Raw genomic sequence first — 25586 nt, 5'->3', positions numbered from 1 at the left:
AAAAGCTGGAATATTATCTTGACTGAAATATTTCTACCAGCTCTCATTGCTACAAGCTTTCCTAAAACTACAGCTCTCGTGACTGTCAAAATCAAGACAAAAAACGAAAGGGAGGTGTGAGGGGAGGAAGGCCTTTTCTTAATAAAGGCAGCTTCAGTTAGTAAGATAACATAATCTTCAAGCTGCAAAAGCAGCACCTACTAATTAGTCATTGACTAAAACATAAATAATAAATACCTAAATTGTTCCTTCTATGCATCCATTTTTGTGCCAGATAAACACTTCAATGCTCTGCCTTAATGCCAGCACAGCTGACACCGCAATTTCAAGTCCAAAGCAAACTGCAAGTAGCTTTAAACCAACACTACGGAGAGAGACACTACAAGCCACTGGGATGTGTGTGTTAACGGTCATCTTGCAACTGTTGTTTAAAAGGGAATTCAACCTTTCCGTGAGATGCGATTATGGAATGATTTAAGGGTCTATTTCCCTCCTGATGTGGATGCTTAACTTTCACCAGCAGAAAGTTAGCCATACACATGGAAGGATAAACAGATACCTTACTTTATTACATCAACAGGATTTTTTTTCCTAATTAACCCAATAGCTTTTAATAGCCTTTTTGGGTTATGTTGTTAACAAGAGATTACCACAGCAACAACAACAAAGTGCATGTTTTATGCTAATGTAAAATGCATTAATTAGAGATGAATTTGCACGTAAAACCTATGTTTCAAGAAGCTATTGGAATGTAAATGAATTTTTTTTCCTACTGTAGAAAATGCGGCTTAAAATGATGCAGAAGATGCCTATTTAAAACAGCACGTAGCCTGCTAGAAATTCTGAAGACAGGCAAGGGTAGAGTTTGTTGACAGAATAAAGTAAAAGCACCGAGAAACATGGCATCGCTCTCATTCACGTTCAGCTCATGAAGGAACCCATGTCCTGCACAAGCCTTCCAGATGCCCTGCAAAAGCCTAAAAGGACCCTTCTTCATGAAGAGGTGGCAGATCTGAGATCAAGGAAAGGAATTAGTGTTAAGACTTACTAGCCGCTACTTAAATTAGAGAAGAAACGTTGTTGCAGACTTAGGTCCCAATTCTACCATTTTACCGGTTCTGCGCAACTCCACTGCTGAGAAAAAACACAGCTCAGCTCACGAGCAAGATCAGCAAAGGGTGTGAGCAGACACATCACAACCCACCCCCGACCTACACATACCCACTTGCTGTACTGGAAGTCTGCAAAAATGCTTAGGGTGCTGGTGGGCTTAGAAAAAAAAACTGCAGATTTGAAAGGGCTGAAATCCAAAATGCTTCTTTGTTCTTTAAACTAATATTCTTAGTACCCAGACCCTGAACCTGACTGCATGAGACATAAAAGACTAATACAGCAAAACACTGGTTCCGTTTAGAGTTTATCATGAAATTAGCCTAAAACATCTCTGAAAATGATCTGAAAGTTTCTGCTTTTACTTGTTTTCTCTAACTAGGATAACAACAGACATTAGCTGAGTCCCGAATTACTTTGTGTTATTACATAGAGTGAGGGTGTACCATAATTATTTCGTGTTCTGAGAGGTAACGCGGCCATACAGGCTCTAGCCTGCAGTAACCAACCTCCCCAGGAAGCCTAAGTAGAAGGGAATTTTGCTGTGATTTATTCATGGTAGCAAACCGATGAAAGCCTATGAAACAGCAGAGGTACGGACAAATTTATTTTGAAAACACACTTTCAGCAGCTGCCCCTTCACTGCCCTCTCCACGGCTTGCTGCTGCAGTTTCCACAGCGGTGGAGGCGGCGGGCACGGTGACGTGCCGTACGGCCGGGGTCCCGCGGGACTGCAGAGGCTGCGGGACCACCCAAGCTGCTCTTGGCAGAGCTGATGGGGAGGACAGTGCCAAAGGCCTTGTCAGAACTTTTTTTTTTTTTTTTTAAATTAATTATATTGCAATAAGTAACAAAAAAGTAGAATATTCCCTTAGGTTTCTGAAATCTGGTGTGAGATGCACATACGAGCAAGGTTAAATTCCCTTTTAAAAACCCATGCCGAGGAGAGCGCGCCAGGTGCTACCTCAAGCGACCGTCCGGTCTGACGGGGCCCAGCTCGGATTTGGGGTCGGGGCTCAGGGAGCTCCAGGCTGTCTGAGCGCAGCCCTGCATGACAGGGCAGGCGGTGGGGCCGGTGCTGCAGATGTCCACTGCTGACCAGACGCTGCCGACCAGAGAGTCCACCCAGGCTTCCAGCTGGGTGCCCACGAGCCCCGCGTTCCTCTTGGCCTGGTCCACGCGGGCAGCACTGATGGGGATATTTAGGATGGGGTTCAAGCCCTGGAAGCTCTGCTCCATGTAGGCGTTCTTTGGAGGCCCGCTGTGATACTTCATGGCTTCCTCTGGAAATGCAGAAATAAATCCCAAAATTAGTGCATTAATTTGTGCATTAAATTAGGGCATTAAAAAAAAACCACCAAACTTTCAGGGTCTAAGAGTACAGCAAATGAAAAGGCAAAAGTTAGTGGTGTGCTACAGTCCGTTTCCCTGGCACAGAGGACACACTGCATCCCGAGGACGACGGGCTGTGCTCAGCTCTTCAGCTCTGGCACTCCGTGCTCCGCAATGCCAACTCTGCCGGTGCTGCGTTAGCAGGGTGAAGCACTGAGCCTGAACGCCGTGTCGTCCTTATTACCATCATCTCCACCCGGCGTCCCCGGAGCTGCAGGACACCCGGGCACGACACAGAGCTGTTCTGCACAGCACAACAAAAAGTCAGGTCCAGCTTCAAGGGTGTCTCAGCTACGAGCTCCTGTCTGTACCTGGGGTCTGAGCAGCTCCCTCTCAGGAGAAACCCATTCTGTATTCAGGAGAAGCTAATTTTTCCGCTTTCACTGCAGAAGCAGACTGAGAGAGAAGTCCCGTGCAGCTGAATTTACCCCCGTGCACACTCAGGGAAGGCTGTGATTTGAAATTTGGCAACAGTTCAAGGGCGCTTGGTGTGAGAAGGCTGCTGACCCTCGTCAGACCGTGATAAAATTGATTCTTCTAGGAGAAAGAGCCAAGATCTCAGCCTGTTTTGTTTTGGTTTTTTGGTTTGGTTTTTTTTTTTCTACACTGATGGATCTTGCTCTGCTGTAGAAAAGTCACAACATTTGTTAGCTCAGTCTGCCTCCAAAAAGCGAGTGGAGAAGACCTTGAATTGGACACTACAGGTCAGACCACCCTTGTCTAAGGCTGGCTGACTTCTTAAGGTCTGAGAGTGGACCAAGGTGCTGCTCATAAAATTAGAATGGGACCTTCAAAAAGTGTTCACTGCGTGCCTCTTGGGAGCAAATTTTCAACCATTTCTTTCTGTTCTCAGCTGACTTCCCTAGCATCCTCGCTCTGGCAGCACGGAGGATATGTTTAGCCCTGCCAACATACACACTGTCTAGAACACAAAATGGGCCCATTCAAGGGCGCTCCAGGCTAGGAAAGACACTGCTCGGATAGTGGTTAGAGGCCAGGAATTACATATTCACAGCTACAACTCCTTCCACATGTCCTTGCTGCTTGCACTGCAGCTTGACACTGAGTCCTTTCTTCCATGCAGAGGACAGCATCTCAGGTGTTGGCAATAAATCCGTACGTCTATTTAGAGGGAAAAGGGACATTTAATTTGAGCTTTGCCGTTACATTTGCAAAGTCTTTAATGTCAAATACTGTGCAAGTCCATTACTTCAAATCCCCAATTAAATCAGTTTGGCAATCCCCATCACACATCACTTAACTATTCCTGCATTCATCTAACCCCCTTTTTTTATTTAAAACTGTAGATATCCACAATAACCTCCAGTCAAAATGAGTTTGTTCCATGCACATGTGTCAGAAGTGTGCTCTGCCAGAGAACTGCATTTTAAGAAACAGAACAAGTACACATGATTAAATTTCCTCCTTTGGAAGCAATTAAATATGGAAGACTGTTTGTCAACATATTAATTAAATAAGAACATTCTAAGTAAAAACCCCAAAACAAATAAGAGTTGGCATTACTAGCAGGATCATCTGATTGAAACAGGCAATTCAGAGAGCTTGTTGAATTAAAGCCTGTTGTGTATGTGTTAAGTGCACGGAACAAGAGAGATCTTTTTCAGACAAATAACAGGATGAAACAGAACTCGCTCTTCTCTCTGGCTCAGCCTCACACTTGTCCCAGGACTTGGTGGACTACCAGGACTGGAAGGAATTTAAAACCTACAGACACTGTAGGACCCAGTGCTTGGCAACGCAGCAGGAGATCATCTTTTTCTCTGAATCTGTGACCCTTGTTGCTCAAGATCAGTGGGCTGCTTTTGCTAAAATAAAAGTGATAACCTCAGCATCTTCGACATACTTAAATCTCTCCACTCTGCTATTGCTGCAGTCGTGGACACGCTGCGCTCCTCACACCACCACACTGCTGTTTCCTGTGGCACCACTAAGTCGCTGCCACGCTCTGCTCCAGAACTGGCTGCGCTGTGAGGGTGTGCTGGTGGGTACGGCAGCGATGGAGAGTAACAGGACTGAGCATACGCTATTTTGAAAAGCCACATGCAAATATCAGCAGGTAAGAAAAGACAAGACTGCTGAGGACAGCACTAAAGGGAACAAACCACTATGTTTTCCAGAATGTTAAGGGCTACTGTTGCCCACAGTGAAAATGTGCTTCTCCAACGTGAGAGATGTGATGAAATCCTGACATGGCACTGGTAGGGGAGTGCCTGGCCTCACGGCAGAGTGAATCCCCCGAGTTAAGTGTCTGCATGTCCTGCAGAGACAGAGGTGGCTAACAGCAATCTGAGTGCTGAGCTACATATACTAATCAACAGGAAACGCTGAGGATTCAACCCAGAACCCTCTCCTGGAGCCTCCAGCTCTGTGTTGAAAAGTTCACGGGAGAAAGTAAGGAGGATGCTGCTCATCCAAGCTACGGCAGATGTGGGCTATTCCTCTTTGTGTTAAAGGAAAAACTAAAGAGAGATAATCATGACTCTGTAACTTACTGCGCTGGGACAGGAGAGGGACAGTGGGGATCCCAAGCCCTGAAATACTGTATGAAAGGAGGCTGGAGCTACTGGGCTTGCTTTTAAAGCACTGACACTTCAGTCCTTGCTTATGAAAAAATAACAAAGAATGTAAGGCTTGCTCCTATGTGATGTGTGTTTACACATTTAAATCTGTACAGTTAGAGCAACCAATTCAAAATTAGCTGAATTGCAAATATTAAGCCTTTTTTTTTTTTTTCCCCAGCAAACACATCCAAATAGCCCTTTCAGTTCAGGAGGACATGTATCAATGCAAAATAAATTCCATTGACTCTAAATTACAGCTTTAAAAAAATGAGTTATTTTTGTCCCCCGTTTTTGTTTGCTCTTCACTCTGAGAAGGCACTTCATTTCTCAACTGACTTTTCCTAGGATAACTTCTTCGGACTAAATACACAGCCTATAGTCAGCCGCATAGGCTGGGATTTCAGCATTTTTGTGTGGGTTTGTTCTTCATTTTGCAGAAAAAACAAATGAGTTTAGACAGAGAGTGGGCTAAGGAATGAAAAACGTGGTTACCTTGGTACACATTAAGGTGCTAGACCTGTGTTTTTTTTAAAGCAACACAGAATGTACAGCTTTATTTCTTTACTTGGATTGTGCTGAAACCCTCTGGCAAAGAGGTAATTTTTTATTGACGTTTTGTTTGTTTTCTCTCGCAGCAAACAAGACAGTGCTGCATTTGCTCATTGTGAAGCTAATCGACTCCTTGTCAACTGGATCTGAACTAAATTTCGAAGTAAATCCCTGTCTTCAGGGTTTTTCTCGGAATGACGATTCCAGGGCATGTCTACTCTTCTGCAGTCATGCGCTTGCCTGCTGCTATTACTGTGTTTATCAAGAACACGCCACGTTACCTCTGGTTAATTTAAAGAAATCACAGCAGTTCTGACACAAGTTGCCACCCCCCTTATAATCCGTATAGATGCAATTAGAATTGATTGAGCCACTGCAAACAACCAGCGGCAAAACAAAGGTTTCCCAGTATATACTTAATTAAGATGATCTATAAATATGGATTAGGTTAAAAGGCCTTTGAGATGCATGTGTGCATCGCAGTATGTGTGCTAATGCTGCCAAGCCTTTGAGAGAGGCGGCTGCAGCCAGAGGCACAGGGGCCAGCAGCTGGCGTTTCAGGCTCTCTGGCCCATTGCAGAGCAGCAGAGATGAGGAGCCCCATGTCTGGGGCACGCGATCGAGCTAGGACCTGAACATGAAAGGTCTCTCTTAAGGCAAAGAAGGCGGATGCTCTTCTTCACTGCCCTTCTTGTTTGAAGAAAGAAGGGTTTGTTTTATTCACTTATTTACTTATTTTCAATCCAGTGTTTAGTATCAGCTTGAGGTTTGGGGCTTTTTCTGCCCCAGAAGTGAGTCTGCCCACCGGCTCACAGTAACCTATTTAGCTTTAATGAAACAGGTACTACACATTAAATGCATGACAACTCATTATCGTCACTCCAGCTGGGAGATCACTGTGGAAACTTTGCCATGAATATAAACTCAAATTTAAACATGAAATTGCTTTGGCTTTTTCTCTGCCCCTCTGAGTGTTCCTGGGAGAGTGTGTGATCACACCTGGAATGAATGCTTCACATGGACCTTGTAGAACATGAAAGGGTGGGAAAGTGGCAAGATGGGGATGCAGAGCCAACCTCTGCTGAACTCGCTGTTTTCTTAGGAATTGAAATCTATCTGGTAGCCTATATTGTAGTCTGTGAACTGCTGGCTAAATGCTCTGAATTATACCCGTTGTTTGGCTCTGCCTCTCCAGTCACTACATAGGGAAACTGGAAATCTGGCCTTGAGTCTCCGAACTGCTTAAATTCAGGATGCCTAAAGCAGATATCAAGAAACTCTCATTCCTACATATTAGCATTGCTAGTGATCTTCTCCTGATCTTCTAGCTGTTTTGTCTCCTCCACGTTACATTCCCTCTCTGTCTTGGCACAATTTAAACCTAGGGCATCCTTACAATAAGCACGGAGTACTTGGCTTTAACATATGGTGAGAAACTCAAAATCGTCATTTAGAAGAATAAAAAACCAGAATCTGGCTGTGCAGGACATAGGGGGAAGGAGACATTGGTGGATCAGGTGAAACTAATTTCTCCAAATGATTTATCTCACAAATTAACTTCCTTTTCCTTTTCTTTTCTTTTATTCTTTCTCCAACCAGGCCAATACTTGAAGGCACTCGAGCCAGAGGATCTGCTGAAGGCAGAGCTGATCAGTGACAACTCAAGCTAGAGAAAATAAACGCAGATTTGGAACACTGGATGCGGAAGAGGAGCCAGAAAGAATAAATAACATTAGATTCTAGACTTTCCACTGAAATAGCTTTCAGAACCTCGTTTAGAGTGAAAATACCCCAAACCTCCCAGCATACTCAGTAATTCTGTGTAAGACTTTATCTCTTATAGATCCAGGTTTTGAAAAGGTCAATGAATCTGTATTTTTAAAACAATTTACATTCTGTCAGTTATGCACATCTGGACGCAATATCAAAGAAAATACCTGCTCTTGATTGCCTTTATGGTTTTAGATGCATGCACAGACTTTAGGCCAAAATTAATAAACAAGTGGAAATAAAAAAATGAATAAACTAGCTGCATATGCTGTTTTTATAAACTGCTAAGCAAAATATCTTTGCTGGTAGCTGTCTCATGATTATTTTTTATTTTGAATTGTAATCATGAATTTTGAGAGTTATGATACAGGAACGAACACGTTTCACTTTGATTATTCAAAAGAGGAGCACGTGGCTCCCTTCATGATGCTGAGAAACCAAAAGCAACTTTTCCTTGTTGCGTTCCATGCTGAAGTGATGTGTAGATAAGGAATGATTTAGGAACTACAGTGATTTTTGTCGTGTCTCAAGATTTTAGTGGCTGCTGCGCTGCTGCCAGATTTGTGCAAATGCTTTTCAGAATGACACAAACAAATCACACACGAGACCATGGATAGATTATTATGTATGTAACTACGTGGACTCCAGTTTCTACATCTGGAGTATGAGACAGAGGGGTCTGAATCATTACCAAGCCAATGACATGCAAAGTGGTATGAAAAGTATCAGTCATTCCAAAATCTTCTGGAGTAGCAAATTACTTTCCAGGGTAATCTTTCTGACAACAGCTATAGCTTTCTTTTTTTTTTTTTTTTTTTTTTTGAGGAGAAGGGTGCCGTGGGGGAGGATTGTTGGAAGAACAAAATTTTAAGGAAATCCCTAACAAAACGTATTCCCCTCTTCTGCTGACAACTCCTGGCTAAGTTCGATGTACGTTTTATTTTCAGTGTTAAGACAAGACAATAATACCATTCCTTCGTTTTAGAAGATTTTTGGCAGCTTTTTCATTGTTTACAGCAGTAACAGAAATTGTTCTTTTAGAAGTTCTAATTCTTCTGTCATCCTCTTGCAAAGCCTTTATTTGGCAGAGAAAAATATATTCAAATAATAAAGTGGTGACAAACTGACAAAAGCTGCAAATCAAGGCTAATTGACAACTGCCTGCACAGAGCACAATAGTATCACTGAAAGCCTTAAAAAACCCAAACAACAGGAATTTGCATTGTAAATACAGTTCTAACTACAGTGGAGTGTCACTATCTTCCCCTGTAATTAATTTTCTTCTTTACCTTCATGCTTCAGACATCTGGAGACTATATATCACATCATCAGTAGCAAATCACTCCTGAGGCTTTTTTTCCTGGATAATATTGTTCCCAAGCTTTATATTTCATTCCTATAGTAGATTCTAGTTACCATCTGAATGAACAGGGCTCTTTAACAAAAAATATGAGCCAGATCTTCTCGCAGTGTATCACTAGGCAATATGGATTAACTCCATAATTTCAGTGGAATTATTCCAGATACAGACTCTGTACCAAAGGAAGTTTTGCCTTTACACCACGAAGTGTGGGCTCATGGTTGAAGTCTGAGATATGTTTAACTGTCCACAGGGCTCTCATGTTATAGGGAAAAGCAGCAAGGTTGCTGGCTGCATGCCACATTTTCCATCCAATTTATGCCTTAACTGTTAAATTAGCAATTAATTTCCAAGGAGACAAGTCAGTAACAGCTGCATTTAGAAGTAGGTTGCCTCAAACTTTAAAAATGTATTCCTTCTACACATGATGTTTCTTCACAATTTATCATTGCCTATTAGCTAATAACGACAGCAGGTTGTTGGTGGTTTAGTTTCTGCTTAAGAAATGATGCCACCAAATGTTAGAAGAAGAAATCAGTAAGTTAGCTCTTCTGCTGAGAAATGTGTAGAATCAAGCTCCTGTTGAGCAAGATAAGGGCTGCATTAGCTCTCAGCAGTTGTCTGGTGGTGTTTGCATTACAGAGGCAGCACGTTATGCTGGAAGGTAAATGCCTGACTCAGTTTATTTGCTGTCTTGTCAGGAAGAAGAACTTCTGAAAACTTAATAGGATCATTCATGTATCCAGCAAATTTAAGATGTCTAAAGTTATGAATATTAATACTGGGCAGATGGAAGCACTTGAGCACGTTAAGAAGAATGGTAAAGATATTCATAGCAACAAACTTGTTTTGATCTTATTGAAGAAGAAAACAGGTGTGGCTACAAAACCTTCTCTCTTCTCCCAGCCCAGTGTCCTCGGCACTGGCTGAAGACCCGAACGCTCAAACAATGCCTGTGCCAGTGCAAACTGCTCCTGGGAGCCTGTAGACACTGGCAGCCTAAGAATGGCCTCTGTATTTGGGCGGCTCAGGGCTGCTGTCGCAGGGAAGAAAAGGGTTTATTTCTAAAAAATGTCAGCGTGGGTCTGACAGTGTACTTACCAGGATCGCTGTATCCATAGATATGTCTGTAACACGACTGCCTGGCATGTACTGACCACGTTTTGGCAGGTATCAGGCAAGAGTGAATGCCTGGTCCTGACAATATGTCAGAGGAGCTCTGGGTTATTTTGTCTAATTCAGCATCTTGTGTAGTAATGCTTTTATTGTTAAACACACAGACTTTGTCAAGATAAAGTTTAAACATCTGTAACTCTTCATGAGCAAATATGAATGAAAAGCAGCAGAGGAAGGTCCATTTTTCTCTCTATTTCTAAAGGATGGCTTTTACGATAGCTGTTAGATTATTGAGAGTCGGAAGTTCTCTGGATTCTGAACAGTGCATATTTTAAAGATATAAATAGCCTTTTGTTCAAAGTGGCTGTGTTTTACAGACTGGACACAGACACTTGGGCTTGTCTTCGTGCAACAATTTCTTCTGATTTAGTATCTGTAAAATTCCTTTCTTTCTCCTTTTCCAATACAGTGCTACTTCATTTTTAACAGCAGCATTTACAGTGAATACAGACACAATAACTGTATTATTTCTGTGCCAAATAATAAAACTTACCTTGTTTGATAGGCTGCCGATTAGAGAAGGTCAGAGGAGTAACCAGGAATTTGGTTTCAGCTACTTGTACCCAGTGGTGCAGAATTTTTATTGTCCAGACACCAGGTCGCAGGGGCAAATTCAAAGGTGGTTTGTAGTGAGTAAATTCGGCACTGGATTCTATAAGAATATCATATGTTGCTGCAATTACATTAACAGGATCCACCCAAATGACAGTAACAGTGACGTTGGGGCCTTTTCCCCATTTCTGCATGCCAACTGGCTCATCTGTTGGCCCGAGGAGTCCTCCGAAATTCCGGAAAAGCCTTTCCTTGGCGTCCCATTCGGTGCCAATCTGAAATTGAAGACCACATTGCTGCTAATATCATCTGAAAGCATCTAAGACCCTTACATCAAGTAAGTGCTCTCAAGACACACAAATCATATTTCTCTAATGACATGAATTATGAGTACATGCAAAGGCTCACAGCAACACGACCTAAAATCATGTCTACTCAAATTGTGAGACAACCTTGAATGAAAGGCTTGTTTTTTTGGTCCAATTGTTCACTTTTGATTTATATAAAGGTTTTCTTTATATTAAGAGTGACTTAACAGACTATAGCAGCTGCTCTTTAGTGACTGAACACAGGCTATGCATAGAAAAAATACGACTCACCATCTCCTGGGTCATGAAAATGTATTATACATTTGAGAGATGGACCCTGCAACAGAGACCTATCCAGTTACCGCTAAGACCAAGCAATAGGCTTTTGCTGACTTCAGGACAAGTCACATCAGGTCCTTTACTACAATCTATCCATAAGACATTGTCTCCTTGCACTCCCTTCCTGCCTGATGTGGGAAGTTATTTCTCGTAAACTCTTTTCTTACTGTCATAATAGTGACATTGTTTTTTATTTATTCACTAACTGTAAAGCAGCTGATTCACAGTCTAGTGTAAATATTTAATGGACCTTTCTTTTTCCTCGCAGCTTTCGTATTTGAATGCTCTTTACACGAATTTTAATGGTTCACTCATAACCTATGGAATGATACAAACTTACAAGTCGTTGCCATTAGCACTTGTACACTACTGAAAATAGGCCTCCTAAACAGGTAGCATGAAAATGTAGTAACTGGCTGCCTTAGGCCAACTGAAAGACTGTTTACTATCCCAGCACTAAATCTAGCATGTTTTTTTGAGGCTGGTTGTTAATGAATCACTCCCATCAATTCTTAAGAAGGCAACCAGGTGGACCGCAATATTGAAGGCTGCACATCTGCTTTTGGAGGAAGTGCCCACCTCGCTCATCCCATGAGGTCCTGTTCCCATGATCTCAAATTGAAAGTGATCAATATCAAATGCAAAAAAGATTTGAGGGACCTCATTTGAAGTGAAGAACTGGAGAATATCTTGACTCCCATGGACAAGCAGACATCTGATGTCATTCCTTGGAGAGACATACAGATGCTTTGGCCAGCCTAGTACTGAAACTCCTCACAGTCCTTCAGGTCTTCTTTGGCCTTCATCTCCAAACAAGCAGTGTAAATGACATAAGAGTTGGTTTGTTCCCTATGCAGAAGCCATGAGATCCTCTCAAGTGAGTGGTCTCTGGAGGTCCATGCACACACAGACAGGATCCCCTCTTTCAGCATATGTGGATGGTGAAGACTTCCCCAACACAGAGCTGCCCATGTCCCTCATCTTCACCATGGGCATGGTCAGAACCTGCTCTCCTGAAAGCATAACAAATAATTGTAGCTCATTTGCTTCGGAGTTTTTTCTTCTAGATTTCATCTCACTTGATGAGAACAAGTGGCTCCAATATAATGCCCAAATCCCCTCAAATCCATAAAACATAACAGTTACCTGATGCCTACTACCACTGATACCTGTACTGGAAACTGTCCAATCCTCAATTCCTTCTAAATAAATTGTTGTGGTAGACAAATTACAGGAGGACTGCAAGCAAAAAGCTACGAGGCCAGTAGAATAAAAGTCTACCATCCTAAATCCACCTGTCATCACACAAATTTCTCCTACTGGACTATGACACTGCAGAATATGAGACAAAACGAGCCTGCCACTATTCTGCAGTCAACACAGTGGAATCGCTGGTATTTCAGAGGTATTTCACTGAGCACACCAGCTAATCAGACCAGACAGCATCGCCCAGATATCAGACCCAAGCATCGACTGCCTCGAGGAGCTGTCAGTGCGTACTCTCTTGACAAGACTGACTGAGTATGTATGGAAATACGCTGAGAAAGAAAATTTCCTGACCAGATCTTATTATCTACTCCGCCAACCTTCACTGACTGCGGCCATGTCACACCTACCAGAGCTCAAGGGACCTGGAAATAATAAAGCCACAACATGTGAAACAAATCTGCACCCTCCTGGGCAAAGAAAACCCTATAAGGAAGCTCTTTCCACCACATTTGTTATTTCTTACTGAAGAATTCCTTGAAGAAAGCTTACTTCATCCTCAAAAATTAAACATTCACCTTCAACATCCAACTATTTCCCCCTCCCTTTAGTCTCTCATCTCTGGGAAATGAAATCAGAGAGTGTCAGTCCCTGTGCTCCAGCCTCCAGCTGACACTGCTCTACACCAGGTTGCACAAAAGACGTTGAGAAGCATTCACATACGCAGAAGTTTATTAGAGCGATGTGTAGAAGAGCAAAGGTTGCTTTTGGGGAACAATGGTAACAGACTTGTTGGCTGGGTGTTAAGCTTTGTGCAAGTATGTTATTGGGTTTCCTAACATAAACCAAAAGGTAGAAGAGGGGGAGGAAGGGAATCGCTTCCCATGAGAGCCTGTCACAACCTCACTGTCAGGGTGTGCAGGTCCATGAAAACAACTGCACAAAAACAAGAAGAAGAAAACACTGCCACAGAGCAGGCCCTCAGCAAGAGGAAGGCAAAGCACCCGGGCACCCCGCAAGCCCCACAGCTGCGGCTTGGACCAAGAGAAGGTGCTGACGCTGCTCGGGGCTGTGCCCCGCAGGCACTTCAGGGAAGGGAAAGCAGGGAGCTGCACACAGCTATTTACAGGATCTGCCCTTTATGTCTGGTTTCCAGCTGGGGGACATACTTTGCCATGCTGCACAGCTTATAGCACAAGCTGGTTTTAGAAGCACAGTATTTTAAAGGGAATTTTACTTAAAGCACTACTTAGATGTTTATGCCTCTTCCCTTGAACTCGACACAGCTGAGTTCCCAGTACTGAGATGTCCGGTTTTACACGCCAAGAGATACTACAGTCCTATAATGTTTTTCACAGCCCCTTAAAACACTGTAAGTAGGCTTTCACTTTCAAATGGAACACACAAAGTATGGGATGGAATCAAGCAGTAATGAATATCTGATAAATTATGAAGGGATGTGGCACAGAAACTGACGTTTTCCACATCATTATTTTAATCACCATGATTTTGGGCTTCAAGAGCAGGCACTGCAGACAGGGTATGTTTTGAAAGCTGGAACTCTCTCATTGGCTTAAAACTCCTGTTTCTGTCTCTGTTCAGTCCCAAGATAAAATTTTCCCAAGATAAATTATGCCTTGATTATGGGTTTGTGTCTCATTGCTCACCACAAACAGGACCATTAGGTTCACACAATGCACACTAATTGCCTGCCACCTAGTTTATTTTACTCTCTGTGATGAATCACAAGTCTTAACAAGACCAGAAATGAACTTAGTGTTCAACTGATATATGCTGAGCTGAGACTCCTAGTACTGTACAGCAAATCAATCTTCTGCCCTCCATGTAAAAGTTGTCATGATCCTAAGCCAGATCCTTGTGTGCTGTGCACAAGGAGGTGTGGGAGTTTCACGCTTGGAAATCGTCTCTCTTAGATTTCCTGTAAGTTTATTTTATTTTACTCAGCCCAAGACTGAGCGTAGGAGCCACGTGCCAGTGAAAGGCTCTCATTAACCCACTGGCCGCTGGGCAACCCTGCTGGCGGATTTTTCCCACTTGTCTTTACATGGTCTATGAAGAAATCCGCTAGATGGGAAGCAAAGTCTGAGAAGCACAGTGAAGGAGCAGAGGACAGGAAGGGCTGACTGGAGAGACCATAATTTCACTTGTGCATCAGAGTGACAAATACATCTGGGAGCATGTTCAATGCAGCATATTTGCGCCCTTCCTGCCGGCCGCATTGGTGTGAGCTGGGAGAGCGGAGAAGCTACCACCTAAAAAGGCCCCATTCAGTTTTAAATTTCTGCCAGATCACAGGGTGAAAGTTGTTGAAAAAACAGCAGTTATATGTCCCAATAAGCACAAATCTTAAGTTTCTTTTCTGCTGCTTAGCTTGAGAACATCGACGCCCTCATCTTCGCTGAACTTCTAAGTTTGTTTTGACAAAGAAGTGGCATTTTAATAAGCAGTAGCAGATCAGAGGCCTTCCAGCCCCACTGAAGCTGAAGAGGTTAATGCTGGATTTATACCAGGATAACTGAGAGAATGATTTGGCTCAGAGACAGAGATGCCTGCAGGCCAAGAGAAGGCAAAAAGTAAAATAAACAATTAAGAAATGATTAAATTATTTACTTTGTACCTCCTGGTCTTTTAAAATATGAATTATCTACGAAAGGAGAGGACAATTAAAGAGTTCAGGCAAGAAAAAATAATGAAAACAAGTAAGTAGCCACCAAAACTCTTTCTGTGTGTTTCCAATAGAAGAAAATGTTTCCTTTGCCTGAAAAAAGCTCACCAGTGATTAAATCCTTCTCATGCTTTGCACTCACATGGCTTCACTGCAGCAGCACTTCCTACAGGGCTGCTTACAGACCAGCCGTGGTCTATGAGGCTGTGAGGAGCGGCTCATTAGTCCCATGGGATCTGGGGATCCTCCCTGCAGGGCGACACACTCCACAGAGCTGTGGGCACAGTGCAGCAAAGAGGCCACCAACATGCCACCGCTTCCCATCAGGAGAGGCTGACACTGGGCACTGCTGCTCCAGGACATCTGTCAATCACGCTCACGCTTGCTGCAGGGCTTGTTTTGGGGAAAAAAAGGTGCGCTGGGGCCAGGGGGGACCCGGCAAGTGGCCTGTGAGTAAATTCTGGTCCCAGGTTTGTTTCCTGACTTCATTGCAATTGTAGGGAGATATATTATTTAAAAATATTTTTATTCAAATTCTAGAATACTGAGTTCAATATATTTCTTTTCATCATACAATTAGAAGAAACTCTTCCTGCTGCCAGCCCAGTTGCTTTCAAGGAAGGACCCAGAGCAGCCAGCAGGACAAAAGTGAGACTAAAAGTACCAAATAAATAGCAGAAATACTCCTACAAACCACAAGAATTAGAGCTTGTATGATCATTCATCACTGCATGAAATGCCAAGCCTACCATCAGACACATTGATAAATGAAACACACTTTCCATCCATCTCTTTAATGGCACATTAGTGTCATGCATTTGCCATGCACACCAAAACACTGAATCCTACCTAGGCATTTCTTAATTGTCCAAGAAGATGGTAATTTATGGACTTGGCCATAATGACTGGAACACATTTGTTCGATCAATTTTATACCTTAATTGAAATTTGTGGCTTAACAAGAAAAATCATGAAATTAACTGCTCAGACAGTTATATCTTTAAAACAGAACACAGAGGTTGGCTTCTATTAGTGGTCAACTTTCCTGATATATTTTAGGGTACATTTTTTACACTTTATGTCAGATCCTGAGACAAATTCCTAGAAGAGGTACCGGGATTTGTGGGAAATCTCAGCTACTGCTGTGATAATTGTCTCCTTCATGTTACATCAATATTCTGCTCATATGTGGCATCGGTGCCCAACTATCACTAACTTTATGAGGGTTTTTCAGCACACATTTGAGCAGAACGCTTACCACATCTCGGTTCACATCTGGAGCTGCAGAAATATAGCATTTTTCCCAGGTATCTCTCACAGCACTCACAACAATCACAGTCACAAAACTTTTAAGTTACCAAGCCCCTTTTACAGCAATAAATGCCTTAAGTTTGTTCTTAAAACAAGAAGGAGTGAGGACACTCAGAGTAACGTAAGAAGTGAGGGTTGACCACAGATCTGAACTGGCAACAATATCTCCTTCAATGAACAGGATGTGCATTATGCTAGAGAGCCACTCTTGCCTAACAATGGCATGGAAATACAGTTTCCAAAGGCTACTGAATTAGTATGCAATCCCTCCAGAGGCTTGTGATGTTATGCATGGGTGGCTACGAATTCTTACCTCTGAGAACTGCAACCTTCCAAAATCACTTGGTGGACTTGCGATCTTAAAGACTTTCTTTGGCATCACCCACGTTTCCAAAGTTTCTAGTTTACTGACAGCCAGATTGGTTGCATGGTGTCTGATCAGGAAGCCTTGGAAACGGTCAGCAAGGAAATAAAGGTGGACGGAAACTGGATGGCCCATGGGGTAGTATCTGTAAAACAGCACATGCTCATCAGTTACACAAGCGAGACATGAAATCTCCATTTACTGGGAGCTAACGGCTTAAGAAGCATTTATTTCAACTAGAAAATTCACCACTGTACATTAAGAGATTTCAAAAGTGTTCATGACTCATTATCAAACATTCTTAGGCTGTTCCGATTACCCTGAAACATAAAAAATGTTACTAAGAATATATGCTCATTTAGAAGATATTCACAGCTCTAAGTTCTTCAGGAGACACCTCTGCGTGCCAGAAAACTCCTCTCCTTTACCACCTCTTCTGGGTACAAAGTGCCACCCAGACATACGCATTGCTGGGCTGCGGCACTGTTCGCCAGGATAAGCGACGTTCGCGCAATGTGTCTGTCACAGCTCACATCAGGCGGTGCTTTCGCTGCCTCCAGCGGTCAGTCCCCGGAGATGCCGGGCAGTGGCGGTGCCGCCCGCGCCCGCGTGGGACCGCAGCAGCCCGGGGACAGCAGAGGGTGCTGCGGGGCCGGGCACCGGCGAGCCCGTGTCCCCGCTCCGGTCCCCGCACTCAGATCCCATCCCCGAGCGAGCCTCCGAGGGCAGCGGCTCTGTAGGGTGGCACTGCAGCGAAGGACGCCAGGATCTCGTCCCCATTTCAGGTCTCTTATTTTAGGAAATAAACTTCACATTCCTTAAAGATTTGAGGTTGCTTTTGCTGTGGATTTTTTTACTCATAATTGAAAATAAACCGAAAAAAGGTCATACAAACAGGAAAAACCTCTCTTCAGGAGATTTGGAAGCCTTCGGTTACAGTTTGGATTTTAGAGACGTTGTAGTCATGGTTTCAAATAAAGAAAATTTATGGTCAATTGTCTGCTATAGTCTCAGAAACATCTGTAACGATGTGTGTGTGTGCATGGATAATTAAAAATACGTTGTTCATGCCTCTGAAACAAAATATTTTTCTACTTTACAGCACTGACATTAACTGTGAAACAAGTGTGTTTGCAATACATTTAAAACCAACTGGTATCACACCTTCCCAGTCAAGTCAGCTAAGTCTGACTCCTTGTGCTAGTTATTACATCTCAAGATATAAGCACTACGAGGAGCTAACCAAGAAGGACTTTCCACTACCTGAAACCAGCAGCACCCAGAAGGATGTCTCTAGAGCTCAAGAAATAAACATAACGAGACAGGGTACAAACAGGGCCGGCACTGATGGACTGTGCAAAAACACAGCAAAGCTATGCAGCCAACACCAGCAACAATCTGACTTCTGTTCCGAGTACTAAGGCCTCCTGTTTTATATGCGTGCAGCAGCAAATATTTACAATATCCTTGAAATAGTCTGAGTAAATTGTCTCTTGGCAGCAGTGAGTAAAAATGCCTCGAGATGGAGAGAAATAAATTAAATCTCAATCACGCATTAATGGTGCTTCCACTGAAGATGCTGATCCGCAATCTCATTTGCTACCAGAGCAGTCCGCGGGAGGCACGGCTCCACGGGGCTGTGAGCCGGCCCTCGTTAGAGCAGTGTGCGAGGCAGCTTCTCTTATAAAAGTCTCCTGGGCCGCTGCGGGTGGCAGCATGGGATCAACTCCAAATGTGATCTGAAGCGGCAGAGGCTTTCCTGGCAGTGCCTGCAGCAGTGTGAAATGAGCTGGGGTGGTGACTGCACTATCAGCTAACTTCATGCTGCTCTTAGCCCTAACAGCAAAGGGAATACTATCGAGGTGCTCAGCCCAAATATAAGCCTGCCATTACCACGTTAGAGACAAGCAAAATCACGAGAGGGAAAAAGGAAGTGTGTATATGCATATACCTAGAAAGACAACAGAGAGAAGAGATGTAAATCGTAAACCTGAGGATTATCCGTCTTTCTGTGATTTAAATGGGACACTAACTCATAGTGTTTTGAGGGGGCTCAGGTAGGTATGAAAATGAAGCCTCCACTCCACATCACTGTTTGCAATTCCTCCCTGCACTTCCGTGAGGCTCCAGCCTACTGTAGAGGAGCTATGCTTTATCCTGGAGACAGCTGCAGTCAGTGGTGGATGACATGGCTTCCCTATCTATAATCTGAGCAAGTTTCGAAAGCACCTTCGAGTTCCTGTGCAATGAAAAACTCTCCCGAAATGAAATTGATCATTGACATAAATCATCATCAGAACACCGGCAAAAGGAATAAGCACAAAAGTAATGTCAAATTATTTCAGAATTGGTTATACGTAGCTCCCACCCTCTCTGCTGGCTTCACTCTGCAGGATAAATGACCCAGGACTTCTTTAGGTCTGCCTTTATTTCATATAAGGAAGGCAGGCTACTAGTGATTATTTCTATCTAATTGTTATTGCTCTTTTATTGCTTTGCACCAGTAACCTTTACCGGCAAAGCTATAATAGAAATCTGGATCACTTGTTGCCACACCTTTTTAAATGGGACATTGCTCAGCACTTCCACGACTAAGTAGGAAGGTCAAGACAGATTCGGTTCCCTCTCGAGAACAGAAGAGGGGAAAAGTCCATCCACCAAAGCACAAGGAGTGTCTTCAGTATTTGCTAACTTAGGCTGTGTGTGTTTTTCATTAGGATAAAAAAAGGCAGGGTCCAAAAAATACATTCTGAAGAAGGAATTAAGAGACTGTAAACTAAGACCTTAAAAGACGAACACTCTCTGCTTTGAACGTAAACAGCTTCAGATGTGTTCGCAGGCAGGGAGCATCTACCATGAAGGGAGCCTTTTCTGTGCAAGTCTGACTCCAGGAGTTCTTCCTTCAAATCTCTTTTACACTGAATTCTTCTTTGCTAGTCTTATAGGTGAAAAAGTAATCTAGAATGCAGGGCGGGGGTCTCTTTAAAGAATAAGGACCTTTATTTGCTAAAAAATAGATGTATATATATACTTATAGAAACATACATTTTCTTTATTTGATGCTAATGGCTCCCACCAGTTGCAGCACTTTTGGCACAGACAGCTGTACCAAGCAGGCAAACCGGGCTCGAGCAAGCGTTTCTCTGTACTCCATGTGTGCACCCAGGGGAACAAACAAGCAAGGACCATTAACCTGCCTGTGTTCAAGATTAATTCTGAAATCCTGTCCTCTGCTGTTGGTAAGCATAATAGAGGTGAACACGACCTCTGCTGCAATCACATGGAGGGTTTAGGAGCTGCGGGTATAATACACTCGGTGAAATTAATCAAGAGAACGCAGCAGTGGGGGCAGCACTGCCCAACTGGATCCTGTCAGTCTTCATCAGGCTGGAGAGGAGCTCCTTAAAAGTGCAGCAAACAGGTCACAATGTCAACCCTGAATAACCAGTACTTTATTATGGGCATAAATATTCCTGGAAATAAGCACTGTACGCTTGCAGCCGCCTGGCCCTGTTTGTGATGGTGTGCTCCAGCCAGCACAGACAAGTCAATGAACCTTTGCCGGTGCTCAGCAGTCCCGTGTGTGTCCCCTGAAACACCCAGAAAAAGACAGACAGACTCGGACTAACCGGCAGCTGTTGTCTCCAGCGGCATGGAACGAGGTTTCGGCTCTCCGCAGGCCCAGGCGGGAGAACGCGTGGTACATGGTGAGGGCGACGTCGCTGAGGGTGTGCACGCCGTCGGGCTCATCGTACACGTTCTCCCAGTATGACCGGAGGCCAGGCGTGCCAGACGGGTAGTTGCCATACAAGTAGTAGTCCAACTGACCAATTATCTCTTGATTCACTACAGCTTCAAATTTGCGGGCAAAGAAAGTTGGCCTGGCAGTCTGCTGTGGGGATACGAAAGTAAAAGACACTGGAGTGAGCTCCCATTTTCAGCCATGACACTTTGTCCTAAGCAGTGAGTTGGAGTTGGGGACATGAACTGGTTCTCCCCATCGGCAAAGGTGACTTCAAAGGTCACCTTTGTGACCATTTGTTGTTAAAGAGCATCATTAGATTCAGATAATAACTACATTATTACTCAATGAAAATGTAGGTGTGCCAATCCCTGCGTACCAACAGCCACCTCCCACTGCCCTGCTCCGGAAGGCTCTCCGTGTGCTGCACGGGTGGGAAACGCTCTCTAACCCACCGTGTCAGCCTGGAGACGGTGCAGCCCTGGCACATGTTATTAGCGGTCAGGCAGGGAGCAAAGTGTCCTGTGACACAGGGGCTCAGAAGAGGCAGAGCAGCATCTTGCGCATACGGATTTGCTGCTACGAGGTGGTAAAAGGACTCTGGGAGAGGTGTCATCTGTGGCTGAGGTTCCTCAGCTTCTGATCAGTCTCATACAGATTTTTTGCTCTGTACTTGACACCATCTTGGGTATATTACCAGTTTATATGCTACTCAACTACCATTAGCTTTTAAAAAGCCTTTGTTTTGCCTTGCTCATATTTGAGCATGGGTTCTGAGGTGCTGAGGAGTTCAAAAGTGCCCCAGATGGTTGAAAAATTCTTTTGAGGATGCTCAGTTTTACTCTGAGACAGTGCATGCTCTGGGCTCTCTGATCTCCTGCTCTGCAGCTTGTTTTGTGCCTGTGGGAACAGCAAGCAAGCCTTCTGGTTCCACGTGTTCAACCCAGGGGCTCTCATCAGGCAAGTGTCAGAAGTTGCCTTCACATCTATTCTAATTTTGAACTTTCTCCTGCAGCTCAGTTTACCTGATTTGTTTTCTGACATATCGTTGTGGGTTGTTTTCCCAGCCTGGAGCAGATCAGCCCCTGCAGACTGGCAGGAATTTTTTAAGACTTGCCATTTACTCTGTGCTGGAGACTTTCCTGGGATTGGTGTTTGGGGCAGCAGAGCCTCTCTTAGATAATGTCTCATCTGCTCTTTTTGTGAGTGCCTGTGTCACTGACTTCAACAGCGCCTGGTAGGCAGCACATTACAAGAAAGAAAAGATCTCTGTTTCGGAGCAGTCACCATTTTTGTGCTGTAGGGTAACACACTCCCCATCCCACACAAAGCCTGAACAAACACGCTTTATGCAGGGAACCCCGAGGAGCTGCGGGGATGGAACTGCAAATCTGGTGACCTTGAAACAAGCAGTTGTTCATTCTTAATAGAAGATACACAGGCCAGATACAGTCTCGAGGCTGAGTGCACCCTTGAGCACAAGGATTTGCTCTCATGTCTGCCTTGGGGAAACTATCACAAAGGAACTGATTAAACTTTTTAAGGCAGTCCTGCCAAGCCTGGGTGATCAAAACCTCATGACTCTGGCCCCGCGAGATAAATATAATCATGTGGATGAATACAGTCATGAAAACTGATTTGCCTTATGCTATGTAAGCCTCTAGCAGGCACTCTAGTCAACTTTTAAGCTTTTTTCAAAGATGAAAAACACTGTTTAACAACGAAAGCCAGGAGCTTCATGAAATCATGAAAGCGCCTGAGCTGGAACTTTGGAAAAAATCCTTTGCAATAAACTCACAACAGTTACCAAGTGATACTGGTACAGGGAGAGATGTGTCAAGCTTCCCTCCTTTACAGCACAGCAGATCTACCAATGCCAAGTAGTCCAGAGAGCTGCATTGCCACGTTACCACACATTAGGAAGACTCAAGGGCCAAAACACAGGAGAACCAATCTTCTATTCTTCTGAAATTAAGAGCAGAGCTTCCTTACACCTCCTTCTCCACCTTGCTTGATGGGGCAAAAGCTTCCCTTCCCTGTCCCTGCTGCAGCCATGCAGCCAGACAGCTCTCCACACCCCAGCAGAGCGAGGAGAGGTTCTTTGTGGGTACCAGAGTTACCTTCAGTTACCTGGAATCGGTGAAAGTCTGCTGGTTTGAAGTCATTAGGCGAACAGCCACACCAGTCAACAATGTGCTTGTACTGACACTTGCAACCGAGTTTACGGTTCCAGTTTGTGATGCGCAGGTTGTTGTCCACCATGGAGTCACAGTAGGGGCTATTTTCCAGAACAGTGTGAAAGAAGGACTGTAAGAAAGACAGAGCAGATCAGATCAGTACATTCAGCTCCTCAGACTTCCATTTTCTCCTTCGCTTCAGTCCATGGGCCTGAACCTAATGCAGGTGACTCATTTTCTTTCGAAATGAGAGAATTGACAAGCTCTATTGTTCTGCCATATACGAAATGTGTGCATTCCACAGAGCATGAAAAAATCACAACACGCTATAGACCCAGTCAAACTGTAACAATCTACCGTTGAGGCCTTGCTACAATAACCTGGCACAGAATAATTGCACTTCTGCAATGACCAGCTTTGGGCACTGGGAGTCCAAAGGACTCCAGGAAAGGCACCAGTGCCAGCAATTATTTTATTTTTACTTCAATTGTATAAGCAATTTTAAGAAATTCCCATTATTTCTCTTCTGAAAGTCACTCTCTGGTCTAATACATTTAGGACTATTTTCCTGAGCAATGTGTTAATGATACATCTCAAGTTGTTTCCTAAGACAATTCTCAAACCTTCACTGTCACCCTAGTTACGATGAAAAAAATACAGTCTCAGACAGCTCTTCTGTGGGTTTCTATCTCCAGCATTCTGAAATGCATTACTAGTTGAACGGCCTTGTTCTGAAATATACAGTTCACCCTAGGCACCAGAAGGACATTCTGCCTCCTGCAGTTACGTCTGAAACCGTAAATCTTTATTTGCTGACTCAAGGCAGTCTGGAATTCCTATTGGGCTATCCTAATTATATCATCATAATATCAGCTATTACATAAATCATCTGTAATGGGGACTGATATAGCAGGTTAACAGGTCAGTGAAGGCAGGGTGATTTTAAGAAACCAGTTACGTATCTTGCAAAGAAAACCTTGTAGAAAGAAGCTATGGAATATGATCAAAGGAATATGATTAAATTTAGCCCTGTAAGAGATGATTTTTTGAGCAGTGACTTATCTTTAAAATCAGCAATAGTAAGACCTATAAATAACAAACATAACATTAGCATGGCTGGCCCCCAAATAATCCCCCTACCCTCTTTAATGTTAAATGACAGCCCAGTGAATATGGATTTTATGCATGAACTGTTTGGTTAAACCCATGAAGGCATCCATTCTCATTCAAGCGAGAGGAAAAAAAAACCCTACCCAATTACCCATTGCCCTGTGTCCTTTTATAATGATACAGAAATTTCTTCTAGATAATGACTGAAAAGGTTATCAGAGTTGAGAGAAATGGTGATTTTAAATAGAAATGGGATTAAAGCAAGATTATTCGACATGTGTGGTGAATAATAAACACCTACCATAAGATGACAATCGCTGTGCTCCACTGCAAGCTAATACGCCTAGATTTGCAAAATCAGTCTCATCAATTCCTTTAAAACATTCAGGGGCCACTAGCAAGGAAGGAAGTTACTGTTTTAAAGACAGTCATTGGGTGTTCCTTGGGATGGTTGCATGCTACATATCCTGGGAGCAGAGCCTGACAAGCCAGGGGAGCAATGTACCTGCCAGGGCAGGTGTAGCACAGCCTGACAACCTGCCGGGCTCTGTGCTCTGGTTGTAGATAACACGTCTCCCTGACACGCTGCCGCATGCTAGACGAAAAGCCATCGTGGTGTGCGCTCCCCTTCTGCATCACTTGTAGCCAGAGCAATTCCTGAGTGATCTAAATGATTTGTGACTATGCCTTCTAGCTGAGTTTTGAATGGAACAATAAACCTTTGTTTGTAGGGGTTTTATTTTTAAAGAAAAGGGCTGGATAATAGCAAGGAAAGCTACTTAGGAAAACAATTCGCCATCTCTAATAGCTTTCGAAGGCTTTGTGGAGTAACAATTTGCAAGCAAAGGGCAGCTGGATTTTTGGTTGTTCAGTAATAGATTAATAGGCTTAAAAGTATAAAACAAAGCTACTTCTTGAAAAAAAGTCCCACAAACAAAGCAACTAAACAACTGCAAAAGTATTTCTGACACTAAAAGACTTACTCGTCATGGGAGCAGAACTCTCATTACCCGCTGTGGGATGATGCAAAGCTCACTGAAATCAGGCAAAAGCCCCTTTGACTTTGGTAATCTTTGGGACATGCACAAACATTGCAGTTTTGAACATCGAGAGGGATGGCTTTGAATTCACATACCTCAGCAGGAAGCAATGTGTAAGAGTAAAACCTCTTCATCTTTGTTACCAGATCATCAGTGGAAAAAGTGACATACTCCACAAATTTTCTGTTCAGGAGAAACCAGTCCGACCCTCCATCGACTGCGATTCCTTCTGGGATCCTCCGGTCGCCCAGGCGCCACATGTGGGTATCACATTCCAGGAAAAGGCGATCCAGTCCTTGTTTTCTGATAAATCTGAGGGAATACAAAAGCAGTCATTAAAAGTGAATTTGTATTTTGTTATCATCACTAGCTCTATAAATAAAGAAGCTACTTTCTCAAACAAACAAACAAAAGGATAAAAAGGTCACTTGTTTACATTTCTATTCTACTCATAAATAATGTAGAGATTTAATAAATGATTGATCTGTTATACATTCAGTTATAGGGGCAAAGATCAACAGATTCCTTTTAATCATTTACACCTGCTGCTGACCTAAGACAGAACTGTGCAATTTTCAGAGCTGTATGGCATGAAAATCCATAATGTTCATTAACTCTTAAACCACTGCAGAAGAACCATAACATGAACAGGAACTAATGTGTGATAGGCTTCTGTCTCTAAACAAATGCACAGTTTTTGCAAAACAGCAAACCGTCCATAAAGGTAAAATGACCAATTTTCTCCTATGTTATTATTCCAGACATTTTTCTTTTGGGATATAGTTAATTAGGAAGAAATACAATTGCCTCGC

The 25586-nt window shown here is 43.3% G+C and overlaps 1 protein-coding gene across 3 annotated transcripts in view; it reads right to left on the bottom strand.

Annotated features, from left to right (window-relative positions):
• Positions 1-2070: 2070 nt before the first annotated feature.
• XYLT1 (xylosyltransferase 1) overlaps positions 2071-25586 on the bottom strand; it is a 194481-nt gene continuing 170965 nt past the window's right edge. For all 3 annotated transcript variants that reach the window (XM_086622158.1, XM_086622159.1, XM_086622160.1), the window contains 6 exons: positions 24870-25086; positions 22578-22754; positions 20335-20597; positions 16655-16850; positions 10433-10766; positions 2071-2393 (listed from right to left, as the gene is read on the bottom strand). In XM_086622158.1, the coding sequence (XP_086478284.1) occupies positions 2071-2393; positions 10433-10766; positions 16655-16850; positions 20335-20597; positions 22578-22754; positions 24870-25086 (1510 nt within the window). The remainder of the gene's footprint in view (positions 2394-10432; positions 10767-16654; positions 16851-20334; positions 20598-22577; positions 22755-24869; positions 25087-25586) is intronic.

Source organism: Tauraco erythrolophus, chromosome 17, assembly GCF_009769465.1.
Source record: "Tauraco erythrolophus isolate bTauEry1 chromosome 17, bTauEry1.pri, whole genome shotgun sequence".
Lineage (NCBI taxonomy): Eukaryota > Metazoa > Chordata > Aves > Musophagiformes > Musophagidae > Tauraco > Tauraco erythrolophus.
The sequence above is the reverse complement of the archived record's forward strand: the minus strand, read 5'-3'. Positions and strand labels throughout refer to the sequence as shown.